Source organism: Aspergillus heteromorphus (genome assembly GCF_003184545.1).
Source record: "Aspergillus heteromorphus CBS 117.55 chromosome Unknown BO70scaffold_43, whole genome shotgun sequence".
Lineage (NCBI taxonomy): Eukaryota > Fungi > Ascomycota > Eurotiomycetes > Eurotiales > Aspergillaceae > Aspergillus > Aspergillus heteromorphus.
Window position 1 is genome coordinate 1 of NW_020290448.1, and position 23,980 is coordinate 23,980.

At 58.2% G+C, this 23,980-nt stretch overlaps 6 protein-coding genes across 6 annotated transcripts; 3 read left to right on the forward strand and 3 right to left on the reverse strand.

Annotated features, from left to right (window-relative positions):
- Positions 1 to 2,602: 2,602 nt before the first annotated feature.
- Positions 2,603 to 4,000, reverse strand: BO70DRAFT_400691 (uncharacterized protein; the record flags this gene model as incomplete). The annotated part of the gene is made up of 3 exons (XM_025546938.1): positions 2,603 to 2,692; positions 2,738 to 2,746; positions 3,902 to 4,000. The coding sequence occupies 3 exons, from the start codon at positions 3,998 to 4,000 to the stop codon at positions 2,603 to 2,605; spliced, it is 198 nt and encodes a 65-aa protein (XP_025394838.1).
- Positions 4,001 to 5,832: 1,832 nt separating this feature from the next.
- BO70DRAFT_301477 (sulfotransferase family protein) lies at positions 5,833 to 6,796 on the reverse strand (the record flags this gene model as incomplete). Its single annotated transcript, XM_025539711.1, has 2 exons — positions 5,833 to 6,518; positions 6,685 to 6,796. The coding sequence occupies 2 exons, from the start codon at positions 6,794 to 6,796 to the stop codon at positions 5,833 to 5,835; spliced, it is 798 nt and encodes a 265-aa protein (XP_025394839.1).
- A 1,785-nt stretch (positions 6,797 to 8,581) lies between these two features.
- Positions 8,582 to 16,503, forward strand: BO70DRAFT_400693 (acetyl-CoA synthetase-like protein; the record flags this gene model as incomplete). Its single annotated transcript, XM_025546939.1, has 4 exons — positions 8,582 to 9,085; positions 9,165 to 13,753; positions 13,777 to 15,853; positions 16,309 to 16,503. 4 exons carry the CDS (start codon positions 8,582 to 8,584, stop codon positions 16,501 to 16,503), a joined length of 7,365 nt encoding a protein of 2,454 aa, XP_025394840.1.
- A 217-nt stretch (positions 16,504 to 16,720) lies between these two features.
- Positions 16,721 to 17,443, reverse strand: BO70DRAFT_400694 (uncharacterized protein; the record flags this gene model as incomplete). The annotated part of the gene is made up of 3 exons (XM_025546940.1): positions 16,721 to 16,732; positions 16,817 to 16,925; positions 17,403 to 17,443. The coding sequence occupies 3 exons, from the start codon at positions 17,441 to 17,443 to the stop codon at positions 16,721 to 16,723; spliced, it is 162 nt and encodes a 53-aa protein (XP_025394841.1).
- A 463-nt stretch (positions 17,444 to 17,906) lies between these two features.
- Positions 17,907 to 19,394, forward strand: BO70DRAFT_400695 (putative phosphatidylglycerol specific phospholipase; the record flags this gene model as incomplete). Its single annotated transcript, XM_025546941.1, has 1 exon — positions 17,907 to 19,394. One exon carries the CDS (start codon positions 17,907 to 17,909, stop codon positions 19,392 to 19,394), a length of 1,488 nt encoding a protein of 495 aa, XP_025394842.1.
- A 1,279-nt stretch (positions 19,395 to 20,673) lies between these two features.
- On the forward strand, positions 20,674 to 22,845 carry BO70DRAFT_383023 (MFS transporter; the record flags this gene model as incomplete). The annotated part of the gene is made up of 3 exons (XM_025545563.1): positions 20,674 to 22,459; positions 22,716 to 22,721; positions 22,751 to 22,845. Exons 1-3 carry the CDS (start codon positions 20,707 to 20,709, stop codon positions 22,843 to 22,845), a joined length of 1,854 nt encoding a protein of 617 aa, XP_025394843.1. The 5' UTR covers positions 20,674 to 20,706.
- Positions 22,846 to 23,980: the final 1,135 nt, after the last annotated feature.

Genomic DNA, 23,980 nt, shown 5'->3' on the forward strand with positions numbered 1-23,980 from the left:
CACTTTCAGCACTCTCAGCAGTCGCGACCATCTCCTCTGCCTGTGCTATGGTTTGAGGGCCTGATAACTGCAGGGCGGCTTCTATGCGAGCATAGGCCCAAAACGGATCTTTAAGATCAAAGGTCTCCGACTGCCGTTTGAGGATCAGCCTTTGTCGGTCACTCAACGGCTCGTGCTCCCAGACTTGGGTCCGTGGTTGCTGTGCCCCCAACGGACCCGGGAACTCATCTTCGGTTGTGTCTGCAAGTGATGACAGCGATGATTCTCCATCTGACTCTGGTTCTTGTACCTCCTTCGGGTCCGCCTTGCTCTTAGCTGCGGAATCAGCCCCTGCCTTGGCCGCTTGCTGCGCCCTAGTGTTGTGCACTTTGATGGATTTGTACTCTATCATTTTTTTTGATCACTGGAGTCAGCTGTGAAAGCCTTTTCCAGAATGCTCCCGAATTCTTACCTGGCAGGGTCTCCCGAAAATCGCCTTTCCGCCACTTGGCTTATTTATTTGCGACGGGCTATGCATCTGTATGAGAATGTTCTTCAAAGTCCATATTGCCGTGTCCATGATGTTCTCAGGGAGGTTCTTCTGAAAGAACACTCCCCCCCGTCTGTGCGTGTTTTCCGATCTCACATTATGGACGAAGTATGCGAGGTGTTCGTTAAGATCCCATCCGGTTTTCTCGACATGGCGACGGCTGTATTTCGCGACGCCCCGTGCTTCTCCTTTAATTATTAGCTCCTGGATCCGGGCCAGCCCGGCTCCGCGCTTCTGCTTAGCAGTCGGGTTTTTCGCCAGATAGTCCCAAAGTTCTAGCCAGTACGGTTTGACTAAGTCTGACACTAACCACTCCCTCCAGTCGTCTTCGGAATTGAGTTTCAGTAACTCCAGCAGTCCCCTTTTGCCTTTCTTGGCCAGCTCCTGTGCCGCTGTCACCTCTGCTGTATTGTTGCTTGCAGAGGAGGGTTCTAAGCTGTGTTTGTTACCTATTTCTTCCATATTAGTACTGTCTCCTTGCGTCGTCTGCAAAAGCATTTCAGCTCACCTCTCGACCAATGGATGACTGTTTCTTCGGGCGTTTCGGGCGTTTCTGCCATTTTGATGCTGGTAGCCTTCTCCATGACGGTCTAGTTGTGAAGAAGAAGTGTAAAGGAGAGAGATAGTAAAAGATTGAGAGAGAGGGAGGGAGGAAGTGACAGAAACAACTTAAGAGAGTGATGTAGAGAAGAGAAAGAGTGAGAGAATGAGAAGAGAGAAAGATGTAATATATATAAGAAGAGAGTGAAGTAACAGTGAATTGATAGTAAATTGACAGTGAATTGACAGTAAGGTAACAGTGATTCAGTGAATAACCTGTGGAGAACTTACTTACTATAAAAAAAAAGAAATAGTAATATAATTATTTGTAGATAGATTAGAAATAGAAAAGTAATAAGCTTTTAATAATAATAAATAATTATAAAATAAGCTTCAAACAGTTACTTTCTTGTTGTTTTCTTAAATATAGTTTCAAAATAGTGTAATAACTATTATATACAGTATAATAGGGATGCTTACTATTTATTTTAGTCAGCAACTATTAGGAACTGTTATGCAACTGGTCACAACTAGCCACAACTGGCCACAACTGGCCACAACCTCGCGGTAACTTCCGCCAGCGGCCTACTATGGAGCTGTTGTCGAATGAATGAGAGGGTAATATCGGGTAACCGGAGATATATAAAGTACTCGGCCATTCCGCGGCTTCATTCACTGCCCTGCCTTAGATAAGTCGTTCGTGTTTTGCTGTCTCCTTTCTCATCTTTTCACTTTCCGATCAGAAGGGTCAATCGAGCCCAGTGGCATATATTTAAGTGCGATTAGTTTGAAAAATGAAAGGTATGGGATCATGAGATGATAGTCTCTCGTCCACAAGATACGGAGTGTTTCAAACAAGATGATATACCATTTACCCAGCCACACGAATACCTTCAAGCAAGGTCAGTACGTGTTGGTTACCTCTGCAAGGCCCAGACGGGGAGTCCTCCTGCCACAGGGGCCTTCCATCAGTATGCTGTACGCCGTTGGTCGGAAGAGAAAAGTTCACGGACGCAAGAAGTGTACTCCCTGCCTAGGCCTGCCGGCGAAGGCCCGACGCGGGATGACCCTCCAGGAAAGGGAGAACACCCCGCCATGTCTTCATTTTGTTCTGATATCCGCCGACCGGAGTACTCACAATATTGACTTCATTCAAATGAGAATCCTGCATTAGGCACCCTCTTATATGCCTACAAGACCTGCGAACCCCCGAGCAAACCCCGTCTACGGCCGAGATACGATCATCCAAGACAGCTACGCGTTAGATCTACAGAGAAATCAGGGTGAAAGCGGACCGACAACCGTGTGTTCGTTGCCTGCGGTCGATTAGGTATCATTGTTCTCTAACGAGCACAAACAGTCGGCAGGTCCTTCGGCAGTCTCCATCCCAGCCCAGCCCAGCCCAGCCCAGTCCGGTCCCGTCCAACTCTGTGTCCTCCATGGGGTGATAAAGCCCAATCGCGACTAAGAGGTAGCAGTCAGCCGGGTCCACTGTGTTGCGCGAGTCTCTTACCTGGGCGTGCAGTGTGTTCTCTAACACAAGCGGATCAGGGAGACGTCATTGTTGACGGTCCCGTCGTTGGTCGGGTCCACGTCGCCGTCGGAGGTCAACGGGGAGGCGCGCTGGCCGATCAGTGTCTGGCTGTTGTCTATAAGAAGGGGACGTACCTTCTTCTTCTGTTGGTGCAGTCGAGGTTAACAGTGTTGCTGTGTTCAGTGGGGGGCTCTTACACACTGGCCGGGTTAGCACTATCCATTCACCAGCGGGGCAACATACAAGCTGTGGTAAAACATGGGTCTCAGATGAGTGCGTCAGATACTATATTCGGTTGGGACTTACGCTCTGTGCAGCATTAGCGGGATAATTCACGGATTGACGACGACTTACCAGCTATTTACCAGACAGCGTGTTGGTTAGCAGTTCGTGGCCAAGGGCGGAGGAAGGGCTTACAAGCTGTGTTTGTTAGCTCAGGAGATACCATACTCGAAGGTAGGGGACTTACGCTCTGTTGTCTGATGAGTAATGGAGTCATCGTTAACTAGTTGTTCAGGGTGTTGAGACTCACAATCTATGGCCGTTAGCAGGAGACAGCATGGTATTACTGATGACTTACATTCTGTTTGCAACATCAGGTCTCAGCAGGTTAACTCAAACATGCAGGTCATCGAAACTTACATTCTAGAAACAGTCAGCGTGACACAGTATGGGGGTCAGGATACTCACGTTCTAACAAGGGGAAGAGGCTTGGTTAGTGGACATTTCGCTAAACATGTTATACTTCACTGGATCGGACTCGAACATACCACCTGCGAATGTCAGCCAAGAACAAGAATATACCAGGGATACTCACAGTCTTGAAGCCATCGCATGCCAGGTCAGCTTAGATTAGACCTCGAGTCGAGAGCACTTACGCCCTGTGCTGGTTAGCCACGCCGGTGAGACCAAAGAAAAACCCATACATTCTGCGACAGTTAGCATCCACAGCATCAACATCCTCAAAACAGCACTTACCTTCTTATGCAGCCATCAGCAGCCACCCTTCAGGTCAACACACTATACAAATCAAGAGAGCAACATACAACCTAACCCATTAGCATCAACATTTCCCAAACGGGAGACCACCCTTACCGGCTACACAGCCAACGATCGCAAAGCATTAGCTCAATCCATCACATCGGGTGGGTCGCACGTACATCCTGCATATCCCATTAGTAACTCAATCAGTCGCGACCAGGAGACCAAGGCAAAACTCACCACATTACCCTTCTACGCAGCCATGACGAATGCTGATCAGTCACCAGCCCACCGACCTCAACCCATCAGGATCTTACCTGGGTCACCTCCTGTCGGATGGTGAGTGGGTGCGTCGGACGGATGGGTGCCGCCATACAGCCGATGGCGAAGACCGCGGACCACCAGAAAGCGCGCATAATGATCGGAAGGTAGGTTAATGATTGACAAAGATGGTACAAGTGGGAAACAAAAAAAAAAAAAAGAGGGGCAGGGAGTCTGAAGAGATGATGAAAAGGGCAAGAGGCGAGGCGAGGCGAGACGAGGGGAGAAAGAGAGAGAAAGAGGGAGAGAGGTGAGACAAGACAAGAGAAGAGAGAGGAACAGGAAGAGAGCAAGAGAAAGCGGCGAAGAAAACCGGCAACTGCTCTCAGTCCCAGTGAGAGTTAGGGTCCATCTCCCGAGTTCCCCCTGCCCCGGTTTTTAGCCCTCGCACGCGCCGATCGGCGGGTCGATCTGCGGCTCCAGCACGAGTCCGATCGCGCCGGAGGGCGCTCTGAGCCCTCCCGTGTGCGTTCCGTGGGTCGAGGTGAGGAATCTTCCTCATCGGGCATGACGGTGCAGGGGCAGCCGTGCGATTGACATCATGGCCGCGGTGGGGCCCGCGGCTGTTTCGGCATTTCCAAGGCACAGGGGATCGAAACAAGGTTATTAACCCGATATTGACCCCACCGATTTGCCTACTAAGGATCACGCTGGATGTGCTGTTTACTTTCGTGTTGAGATGATGAATCTATCCTTGTCGGTGTCGACTTCATGCGCGAGAGAATTGTGCCATGGACCGGTTTTCAGAGCTCGCCGTCGCCAGATCGGGATTGTGGAAACCCGCGCAGCCCTAACTTTCCAACCAACGAACCATCTCAGTATCAGACCACCCAATCCCAGGTATCACGGCCCATCGCAAACTCGTCAACAGGCTGAAGATCTCACCATCGCGACTAGCTAAACAGAGTAAACAAAGCTCCATACTCTGTAATCTCAGCTGCGGCACACACAACCGGGGTCCCCAGCCACGGACGGCCCAGGACCACCAGTTCGGTGGGTCTAGGGATCTGGAACGCCGTGGAACTGGGCACCTTCCCGTCTGCCCTGAGGTAGTGTGGTCCCGATGGACTGCCGATGCGCGGAATCGGTATAATTCTGTCGATCGCAGCTGGAGATTCAGATGCTGCGAGGGCAATGTACTGTAGCGGTTAGATCGAGGATCTGATTTCGGATTCTTTCTGGCGGTAGGGGCAGATAGACGGGGCATACGTGACCGGGCATGACAGGATGTATGGACGTTACCTGTTTTGCTTTTTCTCGTTCTGCAACTCAACATGCAGGGTTCAAGACGGGTCGGCTATCGACTTGGTATTGGCTTGCTTGTTGTGGTATGAGGTGCAGAAGCTGTCTAAGTGAAACCTTCCGCTAGATTAGATTTTTATTCCATTCCACAATGTACAAGTGCTTGACTTGCTGAATGTAGGGTCAGACGCAGAAATCCTATCATATGGTCATCAATAATCAAAACATTCAATCAACTTCAACTACCCGAATTGAGCCGGGTAATCTCTCCAGCGAAGCAGGGCTTTGGGGCCGTGGGCCTTGGTAAGGAAAAGAATACCAAGGGCTTTTATGGGTACAGCAATGGGATCAATAACCTGCGTCTATAAGTAAAAGCCATACAGAGCAATATAGAGCATGATATGATTATCGCTTATCAGAACTGGGATAATCTGTTCTAGACGGTCACTATTCTATTCTACACACCATACAACCATCCTAGCTACCCTTCTCATATAAGACATAGAAACAGCATAATCAAGAATCAAGATACTCTAATCTAGGCGGTCTGGTCTGGTCTATTCTATTCTATCTATGATACAATCCAGCCATCCCCTCATCTATTTATCTACTTATCTATCAATCATCCCCCCCCCCAAAAACCATCACCATCACCCCTCCCTCTCCCAAGTCCCCTCAACACCCCTCAGCACCACCCAACCACCCCTACAACAACCACCCCCTGAGCACCCTCCACGCCACCCCCCAAGCACCCCCAAGCGACCCGCCTCGCCTTCCTCGCAAAAACCTCCTTCTCATTCGCCCTCGGAAACTCCGTATCCGGCACCTCCCTGCCCAAAAACTCACAAAGCGGCCCCCACCCCTCCTTGGGATTCCACTCCAGCAGGTTCTCTCTCGGAACCACCCTCCTCACCCTCTCATAATGCTCCGCGAACGCCCTTTCCCCATTCCTCTCAAAATCGCCGTCGAAGAGATGATCAAACGCCAATCGACACATCCGATTCCCCGCGCCGAAGTGGGCGGGGTCCAGCCAGCCGAGGAATGTCGCTAGCGGGGAGTAGGTCTGCTTCATGATGGTGTTCTGCATGGAAGTCATCCAGGCGGAGGGGTCCCGCAGGGTGAGGATGACTTTTGCGTCCGGGTAGCAGGTGGTGAGCTCTTCGGGGAAGAGGGCCGCGGGGATGTCGGTTGTCGCGGAGACGTGGCCGAGGAGGGCGTCCCATTGGGCGAGCGTGAAGGGGGGGTTCGCTGGCGAGGGGTGGTGTTTTCCGAGCAGGGCGGAGGTCCATAGTTGGGCGTCGGAGGGGTTTTGCATGATGCTTGTCATGTGGTAGGTTGGGTAGCCGAGGGTTTGCAGGGCGAGGTATGTGGCTGGTTTTGTTAGTGTGTGTAGATATTAGGTCGGGGTGGATTTGGGTAGAGGTCAAGGGAATTGATGAGGGAGTGGGAGTGGTATTGCAGTGTAGTGGTGTGGCTGCAGTGCTGGTAGGAGTTAAGGTAGAATTTGGCATCCCACAAGGCAAAGTAGAGCACATACAAAGCGTCCCCGTCCGACAAAGCCCCAGGACAAGAACCTGCATCGGTTCGATGCGACTGCACGTCCGCCTATCGATATTGGTCTGCGCCAGGACGCTCTCTGTATCCTTCATGTTGGCGGCTCAAGTGTGGTGGATATGGATAGGAATATCAATATAGGAATGTCAATGAGACATGAATGCAAATATACATATACTGTGCTCAATGTCATCCCATGATAGCAGGGCCGATTGCCTACTTAAAGCAACAATCTATCATGATCATCTCTCTATCCATTCCAGGCACCCTCGTAGAAAGCTCGGCATTCGAAGATCTTTCTCCTTCGATGACTATTATTATAACCATTATGAGTCTCATGGCCATGATACACGGTTCTTTGAATTACAATACGCAGCCATAGCCGGAGGGGCAGTCTACTCAGGTACCAGGCAAGTACTTTGGTAAGGTAGGTAAGTCAGGTAGGCAGATACTGGTTCCCACGAAGCCGCGACTGTCATTCATTGCCAGGGTCAGGTCAGGGCCACACTTAGGGTTGTTAGCCAGGATGGACAATGAATAATGGATATGAGATGGAGTCGCACATCGCAATCCTATACAATCCCACAGATACATAGTACATCGTACACAGTACGACCAGATATTCACTCCCCGAGTTGAAAATCTTTTCGCATGCCAAATACCCATGCTGTTCTTGGCAGTGTTCGTCCCAATCCGCCGGACGGCCCACCACCCGATGGACCACGGGGTAAGGATCGTCAACTTCCCGAACGGGCAAAAGAAGAACGGCGCGTTGGTTCCGATCGTGAGCCGAGATTTGGCCACGCTGATGAATACTGAATATGAAGGAGGATCTCTACATAGGGGACAGTAGTAGTAATATTTGATATTAATTGGAATGATAATCAGCTCGATCGTCTTCGGTCCGATGCCTGGCTCTCAGCAAGATGAATGTGTAGACTGGTGCAGACATATACAGCAAGAAGTTGACAAGATGAACAGATGATGCAGGCGATGTATCTGCCGAGGAGTCGGCAGAGACTTGCATTGCTGTAAGCCAAGGTAGTCAGTCCCTACTCCAGGTACTCCAGCACTCCCTACCGACCATGTTTTTATTTATTATTAACAATATTACCCTGCTACAAAAAAAAAACCCTGACCCAACCAAATGACGCACCCAGCGCGCAGAGCCGCCGCGCCCCACATCGCGCGTAACTTTATCTGGCGGATACACGATCGAGTACCGTACCACCACCCGACGAAACCATCAATACCGCTGGGTACGGGTACCGTCCTGTATACTTACCACGTACCTGTCCTGTACCTACGGACGGTACCATATGTAGTTGTCACGACACGACAGTAGCATCAAAGCCCTGAGTCGAGTCCAGTCGAGTGGATTCCCATCTTGCCACGTCCTGGACCGGCGAGGATGCGCGCGGAAATACATTCCCAGCGCCGAGAGGCTGTGGGACGAAACGAAGTGGGACGCATCTGCCTCTCCATCCATCTGCCCGGGAACCGTGGCCGGCAATTAGTATTGGGATCGATCTAGGAGTAGGAGGTTCCATTCCATGGAGTTGGGTCATGGTTGGGTCAGGGTTGGGTCAGGGCCAGTAGCTTGCATCAAGCCGATGAACAAACCAAACAGATGGAGAGGCACATGTGAATCGAACCGGAAAAAAGTTTGTAGCTGGGCTAGCTTCGAGGGGTTGGTTTTGTCGATTGTCTTACGACGGACGAAGTTGTATTTGTTCTTTCTCCTGTGGTTGCTGGTTAATCCATCTCGTTCGTTGTCAATCAGATCAGACCGGATCAGATCATATCTCCTCCCACAGTATCCCCCATAACCACAACATCTCATCCCATCCCATCTCATCGCATCCGATCTGATCGCAACCATGTCACCCCTCACCCTCACCCTCACCCTCACCCCCTCCTCATCAGGACAATGCCACTTCCCAACCGAGCACCTCGCCCCCTCCGCAGACGCAGACGCAGCCGCAGCCTCACCCGCCTTCAAATCCATCTCCGTCGCGCACACCCCCTCCAACACCCAAGCTGCACCCCTCTCCCTCTCCCTCTCACACATCCTACAAGCATGGGCGGTCGTCCTGCGGTACTACACCGGCAGCGACGCCATCTCCTTCGGCCGGGTGGACGACACCGAGCAGTCTGCCACCGGGTCGCGGTTCGCGGTCTGTCAGGGCGAGATTACAGCAGATACTGCTCTGGATGAGTTGCGCGCGTCGGAGACAAGCCCCTCTGAGGCGTCGCAGGGACGGACGCAGACGGAGACGCAGTTGTTGAGTGACTGGGTTGCATCGAACAGGTCATTCAACACCCTCGTCTGGAAGACGTCTCTGCAGACGCCTCCGCCGGTGGATGAGCTGGAGGGGTCGCATGTGAGTTCCACCCCCCCCAACACACACACAGACACAGTTTAGGAATGAGCGCAGGCTGATAAATTCAATGACTGAGTAGATCTCGCTGGCGCTCCTTGTCATCGACTCCGCCCAGCCGCGTGTGACGCTCCTGTACGCGCCCCATTCTATCGGGGACATCATCGCCGCCGCAGCCGCCGAGGCCATGGTCAAAGCGATGGACGCGATTGCGAACGCGCCACACACCCCCATCGGATCGCTGGATCTCTTCGGCCCGTCGTCGCGCGAACGAATCGAGGAGTGGAATGCCGCCGTGCCGCCGACTGTCGGGGCGTGTCTGCACGAGCAGATCGACGAGACGGCGAGATGGCGTCCCGCGCAGACGGCGCTGGAGTGCTGGGATGGGTCTGTGACGTACGCCGAGCTGGCGGACTACAGTTCCCGGCTGGGGAGGGTTCTCGTGTCGCAGGGGGTTGGGCCGGAGGTGTTTGTGCCGGTGTGCTTCGACAAGTCGCTGTGGGCGGTGGTGGCGATGCTGGGGGTGTTGAAGGCCGGGGGCGCGTTCGTGTGCATCGATCCTGCGCAGCCGATGGATCGGCTTCGGGCGATCATCGGTGAGGTGCAGGCGCAGGTTGCCCTCGCCGCGCCGGAGTATGAGGGCTTGATGGCCGGGGAGGGGGTCGCGACGGTGATCGCCGTCGATGGGGGGTTCATTGCGGCGCTTCCCCCCTGTCATGGCCAGGATCTGCCGCGTCGCGCGACCCCCCGCGATGCGGCCTTTGCGATCTTCACCTCGGGGAGTACCGGTAAGCCGAAGGGCATTGTCCATGAGCATCAGGCCGTGTGTTCGAGTGCGCGAGAGCACAGCCACCGGATGAACATGGATAGCGGGACGCGCAGCTTCCAGTTCGCGGCGTATACTTTCATCGTTAATACGTTTGAGCTGTTCACACCGCTGGTTGTCGGAGGGTGTGTGTGCGTTCCCTCCAAGGAGGATAGGCTGGCACGGACAACCGGAGCCATGCGGGATCTTAGGGCTAATTGGGCGTGTCTCACGCCGTCGTTCCTCCGCTCCATCAGCCCGGAGGATATCCCCGACGTGAAAACCCTCCTGCTCGCGGGCGAGCCCGTCCAGCAGGATAACCTCGATACGTGGCGCAGTCGAGTTCGTCTGCTCAATATGTACGGCGCCAGCGAAGCGTCCGTCTGCGTGACGGGGGACCTGTCTGGCCCCGTGGAGCGGACGACCATCGGTCGAGGCACCGGGGTGTGTGCTTGGGTGGTCGATGTCGCCGACCACAACCGGTTGGCCCCCATTGGCGCCACCGGCGAGCTGGCCGTCGAGGGCCCTGTCCTGGCCCGGGGGTACATCAATCAGCCCGACAAGACAGCCGCGGCCTTTGTCTCCCACACCCCGTGGCTGGACGACATCCGCGGGGTGTCGTCCGCCGCGCGTGCCTACAAGACCGGCGACCTGGTCCGGCTTGGCTCAGACGGACGCATCAACCTGGTTGGCCGCAAGGACATGCAGATCAAGCTGCGTGGACAGCGCATCGAGCTGGAAGAGGTCGAGTTCCACATCCGCCAGGGCCTGCCGGGGGGCACCGAGGTCATCGTCGGGTTGGTGAAGCCAGTCGACCAGCCAGACCGGCCGCTGCTGGCCGCGTTCGTGGCCCTGCGGAAAGGCTTCGGGGACGACTTCCACGACGTGGACGCTGAAAGTGCCCGCATCCTGGACACGATGACCGCGGACTGGAAGCGCAAGCTTGCGGCCTCGGTCCCCGGGTACATGGTCCCGTCGACGCTTGTCCAGCTGCACTACATGCCGGTGATTGCGTCCGGGAAGCTGAACCGGAAGGCTGTGAACGAATACGCCTCGCGACGGACGGTGGCCGAGTTGACCGGCGCGAAGGGCAAGGCACATAGAGAGCCGTCGACGGACACCGGCAGGGCCCTGCGCACGGTCTGGGCGGAGGTGCTGCAGCGGGCAGAAGAGTCGATCTCTGCCGACGACGACTTCCTGGAACTCGGCGGCAACTCCATCGATGTCATGCGTCTGGTCAACCGCTGCCGAGCGCACGGCATTGGCCTCAGTGCAGCCGAGGTGTTCACACACCCGGTGCTCGAAGGGATGGCCGAGGCGTCTTCCACGCCAGACGACCAGGCCCCTTTCGAGGACACGCCCTTCTCGCTTCTGGGCAGGGACCGGGACGGACTCGTTGAAGCCGCCGCCACGCAGTGCCACGTCGCCCCATCGGCCATCGAGGACCTGTACCCCTGCACCGCCATGCAGGAGGGTCTCCTGGCTCTCTCGGACAGCCGCAGCGGGGTGTACACGGCGCAACACACGCTCGTGCTCGACGCGACCATCGATCTGGGCCGCTTCAAGCGCGCCTGCCAGGAGGTGGCCGACGCACACCCCATCCTGCGCACCCGCATCGTCTACCCGGAGCGAGGGGCCGCCGCCCTGCAGGCCGTCATCCGTGGCGACCTGGACTGGCACTCCGCCGACGGGCTGGCGAGGTACATGGCCGAAGACAAGCAGCGGGCCATGGGGCCGGGCGACGCGCTCACGCGGTACGGCATCGTGCCGAACGGCGAGGGCTGGATGTTCGTGTGGACCGCGCATCACGCGGTGTACGATGCCTGGACGCTGGAGCTGGTCTTCGACCGGATCGACCGGGCGTACCGGGGGCAGGCGATGGGGAAGGACGCCAGTTTCAAGGCGTTCATGCGGTATGTGGTCAGCACCGACCGCGACGCCGCGGATTCGTTCTGGCGGGAGTATCTGGCCGGGGCGACAGCGACGGAGTTTCCGTGCACCGTGTCCACGGCCAAGATGCCGGTGTCGGACGCCACGATCAGGCATGACATGGCGCTGGACCCCTCGCAGCGGCTGCCGGGCATCACGATGCCGTCTGTCATCCGCGCCGCCTGGGGAATCCTGGTCGGGTCGCACTCGGGATCGGACGATGTCGTGTTCGGCACCATCGTCTCTGGTCGCAATGCCCCCGTGCCGGGCGTGGACCGGCTCGTGGGACCGGGCATTGCCGCCGTGCCGGTGCGCGTCAACGCCCCCGAGGGCGGCCAGACGGTCCGCGAGTTCCTCACCACGGTGCAGTCGCAGTCCACCCGGATGATCGCGTTCGAGCAGACCGGCCTGCAGAACATCAGCAAGGTCAGCGCGGACGCCGCCTGCGCCTGCGACTTCCAGACGCTGCTCGTGGTGCAGCCTGCCAGGGCACAGCCGGCGGCGGCGACAGAGGCCCCCGACCTGCGCGCGGTCTCCGACGCCGATGCCAACTTCGGCACGTATGCCCTAACGCTGGAATGCTCGCTGCGGCCGCACGGCGTCGGGTTCGCCGCCCATTTCGACTCCACGCTCATTTCCGGGGACTACGTCCAGCGGATCCTCGGCCAGCTGGAGCATCTGCTGCGGCAGCTGTGCGGCTGCGCGGATGGCAGGCTGGACGAGCTCTCGTTCATCAGCCCGCAGGACGAGGAGAGCATCCGCTCGTGGAACCAGGCCATCCCGGCCCCGGTCAACCAGACCGTGCACCAGTTGATCGGGGAACGCATGGCCGAGCGCCCCAGCCACGAGGCCGTCTGCTCGTGGGACGGCTCGTTCACGTACGCGGAGCTGGACCGCCACTCGGCCCGTCTGGCTCGACGTCTGGCCGCTCTCGATGTGAGGCCCGAGAGCTTCGTGCCGTGCTGCTTCGAGAAGAGCCGCTGGCCGGTGGTGGCCATGCTGGGGGTGTTGCGATCGGGCGGTGCGTTCCTGAACCTCGATCCCTCGCAGCCCCCCAGTCGCATGCGGCTGATGATCACCAAGCTGCGGTCCACGACGCTCGTCTGCTCGCCCCAGCAGTACGACCTCTGTCGGTCCCTGGGTCCCGGGTACAACATCGTCGTGCTGTCCGCCGACACTCCCGAGGAGTCGACGGTCGGCCTCCCCCCCTCGGGCGTGACTCCCGACCACGCCGCGTATGTCATCTTCACCTCGGGGAGCACCGGCGAGCCCAAGGGGACGGTGGTCCAGCACGGCGCGTACTGCTCCGGGTCCGTCACCCATGCCCCGACCATGCTGATGGACGGCCGGACGCGAGCCCTGCAGTTCGCCTCCTTCACCTTCGATGCCAGCCTGGTCGAGATCCTGACCACCCTGGTCGTCGGGGGCTGCGTGTGCATCGCGTCGGAGGAGCAGCGCAGGCGGGATGTGACCGAGGCAGTCCGACAGACGAACGCCAACTGGGCGGCCCTGACTCCCTCGTTTGTCAACCTGATCCGCCCGGACGACGTGCCGTCGCTGGAGACGCTCGTCCTGGCCGGCGAAGCCATGGGCCAGTCCCACATCGACACCTGGGCCCGTCGGGTCCGGCTGGTCAACGCCTACGGGCCCAGCGAGTGCTGCGTCTGCAGCACGGCCAACTCGCACGTCACCAGTGCCTCCAGCCCGCGGGACATCGGCCTCGCCTGCTCGGGCGCCGCGTGGGTGGTGATGCCGCACGACCACCATCGCCTGGCGCCCGTCGGCGGCGTCGGCGAGCTGGTCATGGAGGGATGGAACGTCGGCCGGGGCTATCTGGACGAGCCGGCGAAGACCCGCGCGGCCTTCGTGCCGAACCCCCTCTGGCTCAGCCAGGGCGATGCCACGCGGCCCCCGTCGTCTACAAGACGGGCGATCTGGTGCGCTACCACGCGGACGGCAGCCTGAGCTTCCAGCGCCGCAAGGACACCCAGGTCAAGCTGCGCGGGCAGCGCATCGAGCTGGGCGAGATCGAATACCGCCTCAAGCAAAGCCTGCCGGGCCAGCCGGACGCCGTGGTGGACATTCTCTGCCCGAGGGACGCCGCCGGCCAGCCCCGTCTGGTGGCCTTCCTGCCCGTGGCCGGCGCCGCGCCTGTCTCGGACGCGCATGCCCTCATCCCCCGGCCCCACGACCGCCATGTGGCCGCCGTCTCCGGGCTCGAGGCCCGGCTGGCCGAGTTCCTGCCCATGCACATGATCCCCAGCGCCTACCTGCCGGTGACCCACGTCCCCAAGCTGCCCTCCGGCAAGGCCGACCGCCGGACGCTGATCCGGTGCGGCGGCGCGTTGACGCACCGCGAGATGGCGCAATACGCGGGCGGCGCCGACGAAGTGCGTCCGGCCACCAGCGCGATGCAGCTGGCCCTGCAGCGGCTCTGGGGCGAGGCCCTGAAGACCCCGGCGGAGCACATCGGCCTGGACGACCACTTCCTGCGGCTGGGCGGCGACTCGATCACGGCGATGCGGCTGGCGTCCGCCGCCCGCGCGCAGGGCATCCCCCTCTCGACCGCCACCGTGTTCCAGCATCCAACCCTAACGGCCATGAGCGCCGTGGCCGAGACGCTCGCGCTCCAGCAGCGGCCCCAGACCTTCGAGCCGTTCTCGTCCCTCCCGGCCATCCCCCAGGACGAGCTGCTCGCCCAGATCGTCCTCCCGCAGGTCGACACGCCGCGGGCCAACATCGCCGACGTGCTCGAGTCGACCGACTTCCAGGCGCTGGCCATCGGCGGGGGACTCGAGCCGACGCGCGGATGGAGCAATTACCTCGTCTTCGACTTTCGCGGGCCGATCGACCTGCGGCGGCTGCGGCAGGCCTGCGACGCGCTGCTCGCCCACCACGCCATCCTGCGCACCGTCTTCGTGGGCGCCGGGGCGCAGCTGCTGCAGGTCGTCCTCCGCTCCCTGCGGCCCGAGTACGCCGTGCACGTCCAAGACGACCCGGGCCAGGACCCCTCCGAGGCCCTCGTGCGCGCCGACCTGGCACGGCCCCCGCGCCTCGTCGCCCCCATCGTGCGCTTCACGCTGATCAAGAACGGCGCGACCCGGCACCGTCTCCTCATGCGCATCTCGCACGCGCAATACGACGGCGCCTCGATGCCGCATCTCCTGCACGACCTCCGCGCCGCCTATCGCGGGGATCCCCTGCCCCCACGGCCCCAATTCGCCACCTTTGTGCGCATGCAACTCCACTCCCTCGACGCCTCCTCGTCTCTCGCCTTCTACAGACACCTCCTCGCCAACTCAACCATGACCTCCCTGATCTCCCACCCTAGCCCCTCCACCCCCACCGTCCTGGACACCATGATCGGCGCCACCGTCCCCCTCCTGACGTACAAATCCCACGGCATCACCGCCGCCACGGTGATCAAGGCCGCCTGGGCCCTCACCCTGGCCGAGCTCTCCGCCTCGGCCGACATCGTGTACGGCCACATGGTGTCCGGGCGAAACCTCCCCCTGGACGACGTCGAATCCGTCATGGGGCCGTGCCTCAACATCGTCCCCGTGCGCGCAACCCTCGAACCCACGACCACGACCACGACCCTCGACCTCCTCCGCGCCCTGCAGCAGCAGCAAACCGAGACCATGCCGCATGAATCCCTCGGCTTCCGGCAGATCATTGACCGGTGCACGGACTGGCCCGCCCACACGAGGTTCAGCTCCGTGTTCCAGTATCAGGAGTTCGGGGCGGACGCGGCGGCGGATCCGACGCAGCCGGTCCACATCGAGCACGGGTTGACCTGTTCCCCCGGCTTCATCTGTCCCAGCCCGGATGCCTGTGATCTGAGTCTTCTGGCGACGCCGGTGGGGGGCCAGGTGCGCGTGGAGATGATCTATTCGCGCCAGGCCATGAGTGGGGAGTTTGCGGGCGATGTGCTGAGCAGGTTCTGTGCGGTGGTGGCGGGGATTGAGGCAGACGGGGTTGATGGGCGGGTGCCGGGGCCGGAGGAGTTGCGGGGGAGAGAGGCGGTGATTCCGTTGGTGAGGGGGGAGGGAATGCCCTTGGGGGGGATGGGATGGATGGGACTGGGAATGGAAAGATGGTCAATGGGGGCATGCGGAAGAGGCAGCGGCAGGGCGCGAGATCAACCTGCTGGCTTCGGTGCGCATCAACTAATGTCTTTTTATATTTATATTAATGTTTATGTTTACATTTATGTTTATATTTATATTTATATTTATATTTATATTTATGTCGATATTTATGTTTATATTCATGTTGATATTTATGTTGGTGTTTATTTTTTATGGAGTAGATATATTTGCGGTTATCATGTCCATCTCATCGGGAATGTACTTGCGTTCCATCAATCGTTTGATTATCAATCTGGTCATTGTATGAATTCCACCCTCGATCTACACATCCATCCCCCCTCCTCTCCCCTCCTTTGCCAGGATTTACCAGATCAACACCCCCTACACTCCTTCACCCACAGCCCCAACCCCATATACCCCTCCCCATCCAAATCCAAATACCTCACCACCCGGATCCCCCCTCCTCCCCCTCCACCCCAAATGACCTCTCCCCATGGATGGTCAAATATCCCTCCCCGTCGACCGCAAACCCCGTGAGAAGAGCCCCGGCCGGTGCGGCCGCATTCGCCGTCAAGCCGATTGGCGCGTTCGCGTGAGGGACGAGGTAGAGGGTTTGGGCGGGGTGGTGGTGGGGGTGTGTTGGGCGCGGGCGGTGATGGGGTGTTGTTGGTGCCGCCGGTGACTGGTTTTGATTAGGTTTATGTTGTGAGGGGGTTATTAGAATTTTAGGGAGGGGATTTGGATGGGTGGTTGGGTGCATAGGGCTAGACTCACAGATGAGGATGGGATAGTGCGCAATGTCACCGGTTCCGATTAGAGCGTGCGCTGGGGTTGGGGTTAGCGAATATCCATATCGGTTGATCATGGGTTGGTGGGATGGCATGGCATGCACTCACTTCCATCCGTCACGACGGTCCATCCCCCGTCGGCCACGAGGGTGTACGCCGCAGGGAAGGTGGCGGACACGACGGCTGCGAGGAGTGAGGCGGTGAGGACGGCGAGCTTCATCTGAGGAAGTCTGTCGGGAGGTTCAGGGTAGGGTCGAGAGGAATATTTAATATTGAATGTTGATGAAAGTGCTGATGTCTTGATGTCTTGAAAGGAAAAAGGAAAAAGGGGCTCAAGCTTCCAGGATCGACCGGACTGGTGGCTGCCGATGTCTCAGTTGGACTATTGATCCCGGGTAGGCAGTTTGTTGGGGATTGTGCAGGAGGCAGACAGGAATATTATATTATGGGCAACCAGAGGGGAGGGTTCGATCACCAAGATTGCCGGCCTCAATATTCAGTATGGATGGATTGTTGGGTCCGTGGTTCAGTCTCGTTGCCCCTTCCATCCATCCATCCATCCATTGAGTCGACCCCTGTCCAGTGCCCACACGGCCTGCGGTTCTGCAAGGGGACGCACACACAGCCTTGCTCGATGATTCACAGGCACTCTAGCAAACCGATCGTGATGCCATGTCGCATCCATTGTTTGCGTCTATCCAACTCACCGCTCCCTGGGACCTTGGGACGAGTGAACCTTGGCCGCCATTGTTTGTTGACAGGTGACGTCATGAGTCTCTCGATGACTCTGTGGTGCAGATGCAGATGGCATGTTCCAGGCCAATTATTCAGTGGGGAGATCCTTGAAGATATACTAAAGTCCCGACCGGGCAACCCCGCCCTTGATGGTTCATTGACAGAAGGTTATTCCTGGCTGTTGAATTGGGGGGAAAGGTTTGTTTGTCTGGTTTTTTATTTATTTATTTTTTTTTTTTTTAAATGTGTTTCGAAGCATAGACTACTTACTCCCCGCAAAGTCAGAGCGGGCCCGACCGGAGCAGCCAATGATCAGGGCAAAAGGCCCCTCGGCCAGCCTGGACCAAGACAAGACCCCGCCTGTTGTGACTGCCACTCCGTAAGTATCCATCTACTCCGTCCTTCTTATGAACTTCTTTCTCTTTCTCTTCATCCCATCCATCCCCTTGTACGACCCGACCACCCCTTCCCTCACCATGTCCACGCCATCGCAGGACGCTCGTCGTGAGACCCTGCGAGGCGAGGAGCACCGTCCCCTCCTCGGCCCCGATGGTGAGGTCTTATCCAGCGACAGTGACTCTGACCCTCACCCGCGACGATGGGCGGCCTCCTCCTGGGTCCGCACCGGCACCATCACCCTCGGCCTCCTCCTGGCCAGCGCCCTGCTGGTGTTGGTCTTCTTCTCCGTCGGCCTGGCCATCCCCGGCCTCCCCCACCCCCCCGGCAAAAAGCCCCCTGCCCCCCGCGGTCCCATCAAGAACGTCGTCGTCTTGGTCCAGGAGAACCTCTCGTTCGACGCCTTCGCCGGCGGCCTGACCTACAGCCCCCACATCGACGGCCTCGTCAACCGCTCCTTCTGCAACCCCGCCAACATCAACCACCCCCATCCCCCCCACCCCCAGGTCTGCGCCAAACCCACCGCGAAGAATGTCGCCCCCGACGACCCCGACCACTCCATCGCCGGCGGCTCCATGCAGATCTACGGCACCTACCACCCCGACAATGCCAGCCCCCCCGCCATGCAAGGCTTCGTCACCGAGCAGATCCGCGCCCACCGCATCAAGGCCGACCTCTCGCGCGCCGCCGAGGTCATCAACTACTACCCCCCCGACCACGTCCCCGTCTTCAGCGCCATGGCCGAGAACTTCGTGCTCTTCGACCGCTGGTTCGCCAGCGTCCCCGGCCCGACCAACCCCAACCGCGCCTACCTGACCTCCGGCACCAGCCACGGCCACGGCATGAACGACCTCGCCTTCCTGACCTCCGCCCTGCCCCAGCCCTCCATCTTCGAGCAGCTGTCCGACGCCCACATCGACTGGGTCAACTACTCCAACACCTCGTGGTTCCTCCCGGACGCCCTCTTCTACCGGTGGACCGTCCGCTCCGGCAAGAGCGCGACCCACGTCAAGCCCCTCGACCAGTTCTACCGCGACGCCCGCGCCGGCACCCTGCCGCCCTTCACCTGGATCAACCCGGAGTGCTGCCAGTACACGTCCTTCCACCCCCCGTCGCCCATCAACATGGGCGAGGCCTTCCTCAAGAGCATCTACGAGGCCCTGCGCGCGTCCCCGCAGTGGAACGAGACCCTCTTCATCCTGACCTTCGACGAGCACGGCGGGTTCGCCGACCACGTCGCCCCCCCGCAGGACGTGCCCCCGGGCGACGCCCGCACGTACCGGGAGCGGGCGCCGGACGGGTCGGAGATCGAGTTCAAGTTCGACCGGCTGGGCGTCCGGGTGCCGACCGTGCTGATGTCGCCGTGGGTGGGCCGGGGGGTGGTGCAGAACCGGCCGACCGACCAGCCCAACGACTTCTCGCACACCTCCATCCTGAAGTACGTGGCCGAGCTGTGGGATCTGCCGGTGCTGACGCCGCGCGTGGCCTGGTCGCCCAGCTTCGGGGGGTTGATCACCGATACCTGGCGGGAGACGCCGGAGAAGCTGCCCGAGCCGGCTGTTTTTTAGATGCGTCATGTTACACTTCAGACTGTCAATATATGACTTCTTTCTTTTATCCTGTGGTTCAGACAGTTCATTCATGGATTTGTTCCGCAATGGTTTAAGCGGTCGAGATACTACTTCCAACGGGTTTATTTTTTTTCTTCTTGGTTCGGTGGTTGGGGGGGTTGGATATATATTCTGGGGGTGTTAACGGGGTTGCGCTGCTACTGGGGATGGGAGGGTATTTCGGATGGGCTGCTGTGAGAGAGATCTGGAGTGAGTTTTAGTAAGAACGTATCTCGTAACTCACTCTCAGGTAGATCTGACCTGTGAATCGGATTGTGGGACAGAAACCAGTGGTCAAATTCCGACCCAACTTCACCCACAGTTGTGCTGTCAACCAAAACCCTCAACTAGAGCAGTGGAGGGTGTGAGTATTCTCAAATGCCCTGGCACCTGGCAAACCCAGCGTGTGTTGTTGTCATCAGACCGCCAGAAGACGCCATCTGCAAGACAACCCGACCGGAACCATATTCCCCTTCCACACAATCCACGCTGAGATATGCCCACCGTTATGCTCGCCAACCCCAGCATTGACGGTCCGAGTTAGCCGGCGCCGCGGTGTCATGGAAGCTTATCCCGGCTGCCCCAATGAATGGCCAGGCAGTCACCCGTCGCATCGGGCTGCGGGGAAGAGTACCTGAGTGGGACATGCGAGTGATCGGCCTGGTAGTACTATACTATGGTAGTACTATACTATCGGTAGTGGCATTGGGGGTTGTGACGTTGTGACAGGCTGAGACTGCTGCATACCCTCCGGTTATGAACGCGATCGGCAGCATAACAGCAGATTAATGTACAGGGAGCAGATGACTGCTACCTGACGAGTACTGCTGCACCGGTCTTGTAGCATGCGTCGATCCAGTCCTATATCACATACCAACACCAGCAGCAGCAATAACAGCAGCAACATCATCATCATCATATATATTCCGCTTCACACGGATCTTCAGGTGTATCGCCGTACCGTACCGCACCACAATACCCGCCCTGGCAAAGCCTCGGTCCAGCCAATCCCCCCAACGGCCGGGTTGCCGAACTCACAGCCGAGGACGACCCGCCAACGGGGCAGTGGAGCCCTAACAAGCAACCGGATTCGATGCCCCCCCCCCCCCGTCGGACCATCTCAGACTTTGCACGCCATCCCTACATCAGATGAAGGAAGAACCAGCTGGCATCCTTTTATACTATAATACCAGCCTGACCCCGGCCCAGCTTCGGCGCACCTCACCATGCCCATGCACATGCACCTGCTCACCACCTCCCCCTCGCCATCATGGCCTCTCCCAGTCCCAGTCCCAAGGACCAGCCCCCTGACTACCCCCGGGCCATCCCGCACTGGCGCATGCTGGTCGACCAGAGCGTGCTCACCCAGGAGATCATCGACTATCCCTACGCCGGCTCAGGGACGCCCTCCGACCCGTACGTGGTGGAATGGATCCCCGACGACCCGCGCAACCCGATGCTGTTCCCCAACAGCGTGAAATGGGCCTACACGATCATCGCGGCCTTCGCGACCTTCGGCGTCTCGATGGCCTCGTCCGCCTACGCGGGCAGCATCACCCAGGTGGTCGGCTACTTCTCCATCAGCGACGAGGTAGCCACCCTGGGCGTCTCGCTTTTCGTGCTCGGATTCGCCATCGGCCCCCTGGTCTGGGCACCGCTCAGCGAGCTCATCGGCCGCCAGCTCGTCTTCTTCATCTCCTACCTCGGGCTGGCCGTGTTCTGCGCCGCGGCCACCGGCTCGCAAAACCCATGGACGCTCATCATCCTGCGCTTCTTCGCCGGCTCGTTCGGCGCCTCCCCACTCACCAACGCGGGGGGTCTCATCGCGGACGTCTTCCCGGCCGAGCAGCGCGGCCTGGCCATGAGCGTCTTCGCCGGCTCGCCGTTCCTGGGCCCAACCCTCGGCCCCATCATCGGGGGGTTCCTGGGCGAATCCGCCGGGTGGAAATGGGTCCAGGGCTTCCTGGCCCTCTTCAGCGGGATCATCTGGCTGATCCAGGCGCTCCTCGTGCCCGAGACCTACGCGCCGGTCCTCCTCCGCCACCGCGCCGCCAAACTGACCTCCCGCTCGCCCACGGGCGCCATCTACACCAGCAAGCTCGACCTCTCGCGCGGCCCCATCTCCATCACGTCGGCCTTCACCACCGCGCTCCTCCGCCCCTGGATCCTCCTCTTCGCCGAACCCATCGTCCTCCTCCTCTCCCTCTACATGGCCATCATCTACGGCACCCTGTACATGCTCTTCGACGCCTTCCCCATCGTCTACCAGTCCCTCCGCGGCTGGTCCGAGGGCATCGGCTCCCTGCCCTTCCTCGGCGTCATGGTCGGCATGATGACCGCCGTCGTCTACAACATGCTCGACAACACCCGCTACAAGCGCCTCCACGCGAAATACCACGGCTTCGCGCCCCCGGAATCGCGCCTCCCCCCGACCATGCTCGGCAGCATCACCATCCCCATCGGCCTGTTCTGGTTCGCCTGGACCAACGGGCCCTCCCTCCCGTGGATCATCAGCGTCATCGCCGCCGCCCCCTTCGGCTTCGGCATGGTCCTCGTCTTCCTCAACATCATGTCCTATCTCATCGACGCATACACCATCTACGCCGCGTCAGTCCTCGCCGCCAACTCCATCATCCGGTCGTGCTTCGGGGCGGGCTTCCCCTTGTTCACCACGTACATGTATGAGAACCTCGGCATCCATTGGGCCTCCTCCGTGCCGGCGTTTCTGGCCCTGGCCTGCGTCCCCTTCCCGTTTGTGTTTTATAAGTATGGCCCCGCTATCCGTCGCAGGTGCAAGTATGCCGCCGAGGCGGATGACTTTATGAGGGGGTTGGCGGAGCGGACCCTTGCGGCGGGGGGGATTCTGGTGCTGACGCGGGTGGAAGTGGAAGTGCAAAGGGAGAGGGAGAGCGTGATAAAGAGATTGTTCGGCAAAGTGAACGAGAGGATCTACAGCGCGTGGAATCGGCGTCGGCGTCGACCGAGACTGACCAGGATCGCGTGGACGGTCAAGAGCGCGGCCAGTACGATGCCAGTCCCTACGATATCGACCGCGTGAATACCCGTAACTCGGCCATCACGCACCGGTCGCGCTCGCGGTCGACCAAGTCGCGGAAGAAGCGGTTTTGGGGGGTATAGGGGGGGGGGGGGGAAAGGGTGGAGGGGATGGACCTGCTTACTTGGGGGCCAAGGTGGCAAGCGGTGGGGTGGTTGGGATTGGATTACCTGGATTGTGAGATAGATACCAATTTGCTTGTTGATACTTGATACTGTACTTAGATACTGGTACGTAATGGCGCTATATACCTTAATAGACAGAGATACGGATAGAGATAGAGATAGGCTTGCACCCGGGGGGGTGTGGGTTTCGGGAATGGAGAAGGGAGTATTTGACCTGTCCGTAAGGTAGATAGACGGACTGATCCTGATTCTGATGCCGATACTATTTCTTACGACCTGCCGCGTTACCGGAAAAGAAACTGGGAAACTGACGTATACACTGGATATGATAACCTTTGTTGACGTAGATTCCGTTTTCTGTCTGGCTGTCTGCGCGTCCATTATTGTCAATTCCATCCTGGTTAGGCTTGAATGAAGTAATCTTTCTTCTCCGTCTTCGTTGGTTGATGTTGATACTGATATTAATATGATATTGATATGATATTGATATGATATGATATTGATATGATGTTGATAGTAATATCGATACCGATCTACTCCTGAATAGGCTGGCAGCAGCTCCAACAACCCTGGATATCTCGTTATCCTTTGCGTCCCCTTTTGTGTCTTGACTTCCATCCAGTGTGGTATCCATGCTCGGCTCGGCAGTTGTAGCTGCAGTTGTAGCTGCAGTTGGGATGGGATATGATATGATAGGATAGGAGGACTTACGTCGACGTCAATCGATGTCTATACAATTGAGAAAAAAAAAAAAGAATTAGCTAGCTTATCTTCACGGTTATAATCCAAGAGGAAATGCGTACCTCCCCCGCCTGACAAGCCTGTTGCACCTCAAAACACTCCTGGATACACACCGTCTGACCCATCGCCGGGATGATCATGCTGGGGAGGAGGAGGGTCACGAGGATGGAGATGGAGATGGAGATCGAGATGGGGGTGTGCATTTTGTTGATTTCTTTTCCGTGTCGGGTCGTTGGTTGGTTGATGGTCGATTAACAAAATGAGCAATTGATTTCTGCTTTTGAGTACAGCTTTCTAGCGAGAAGCTGTCGGTTGTATATATGTACGGAGTATGATCTGCTCTGTTAGGAGAATTCGAGGTAGGAGAGGGGCTGAGGGGGAGAGAGGAGGGGCTCACATTCTGGATTACCCCTTGCTTTGGTATGTGGCTGGCTGGCTAGCCTGGCTAGCCTGGATGGGTGAGGGTGAGGGTGGCCGGGGGAGGGGTCCGGGTGAGGTCATGGTCTTGGTTGCTTTTTCTTTTTTCTTGGATTTTGCCTTTGGTGAGGGGTAGGGTTTGTGGGACTTGCATTTTTTTTCTTTTCTTTTTCTGTAGAGCGGATCGTATAGGTTGGAGGGTAGAT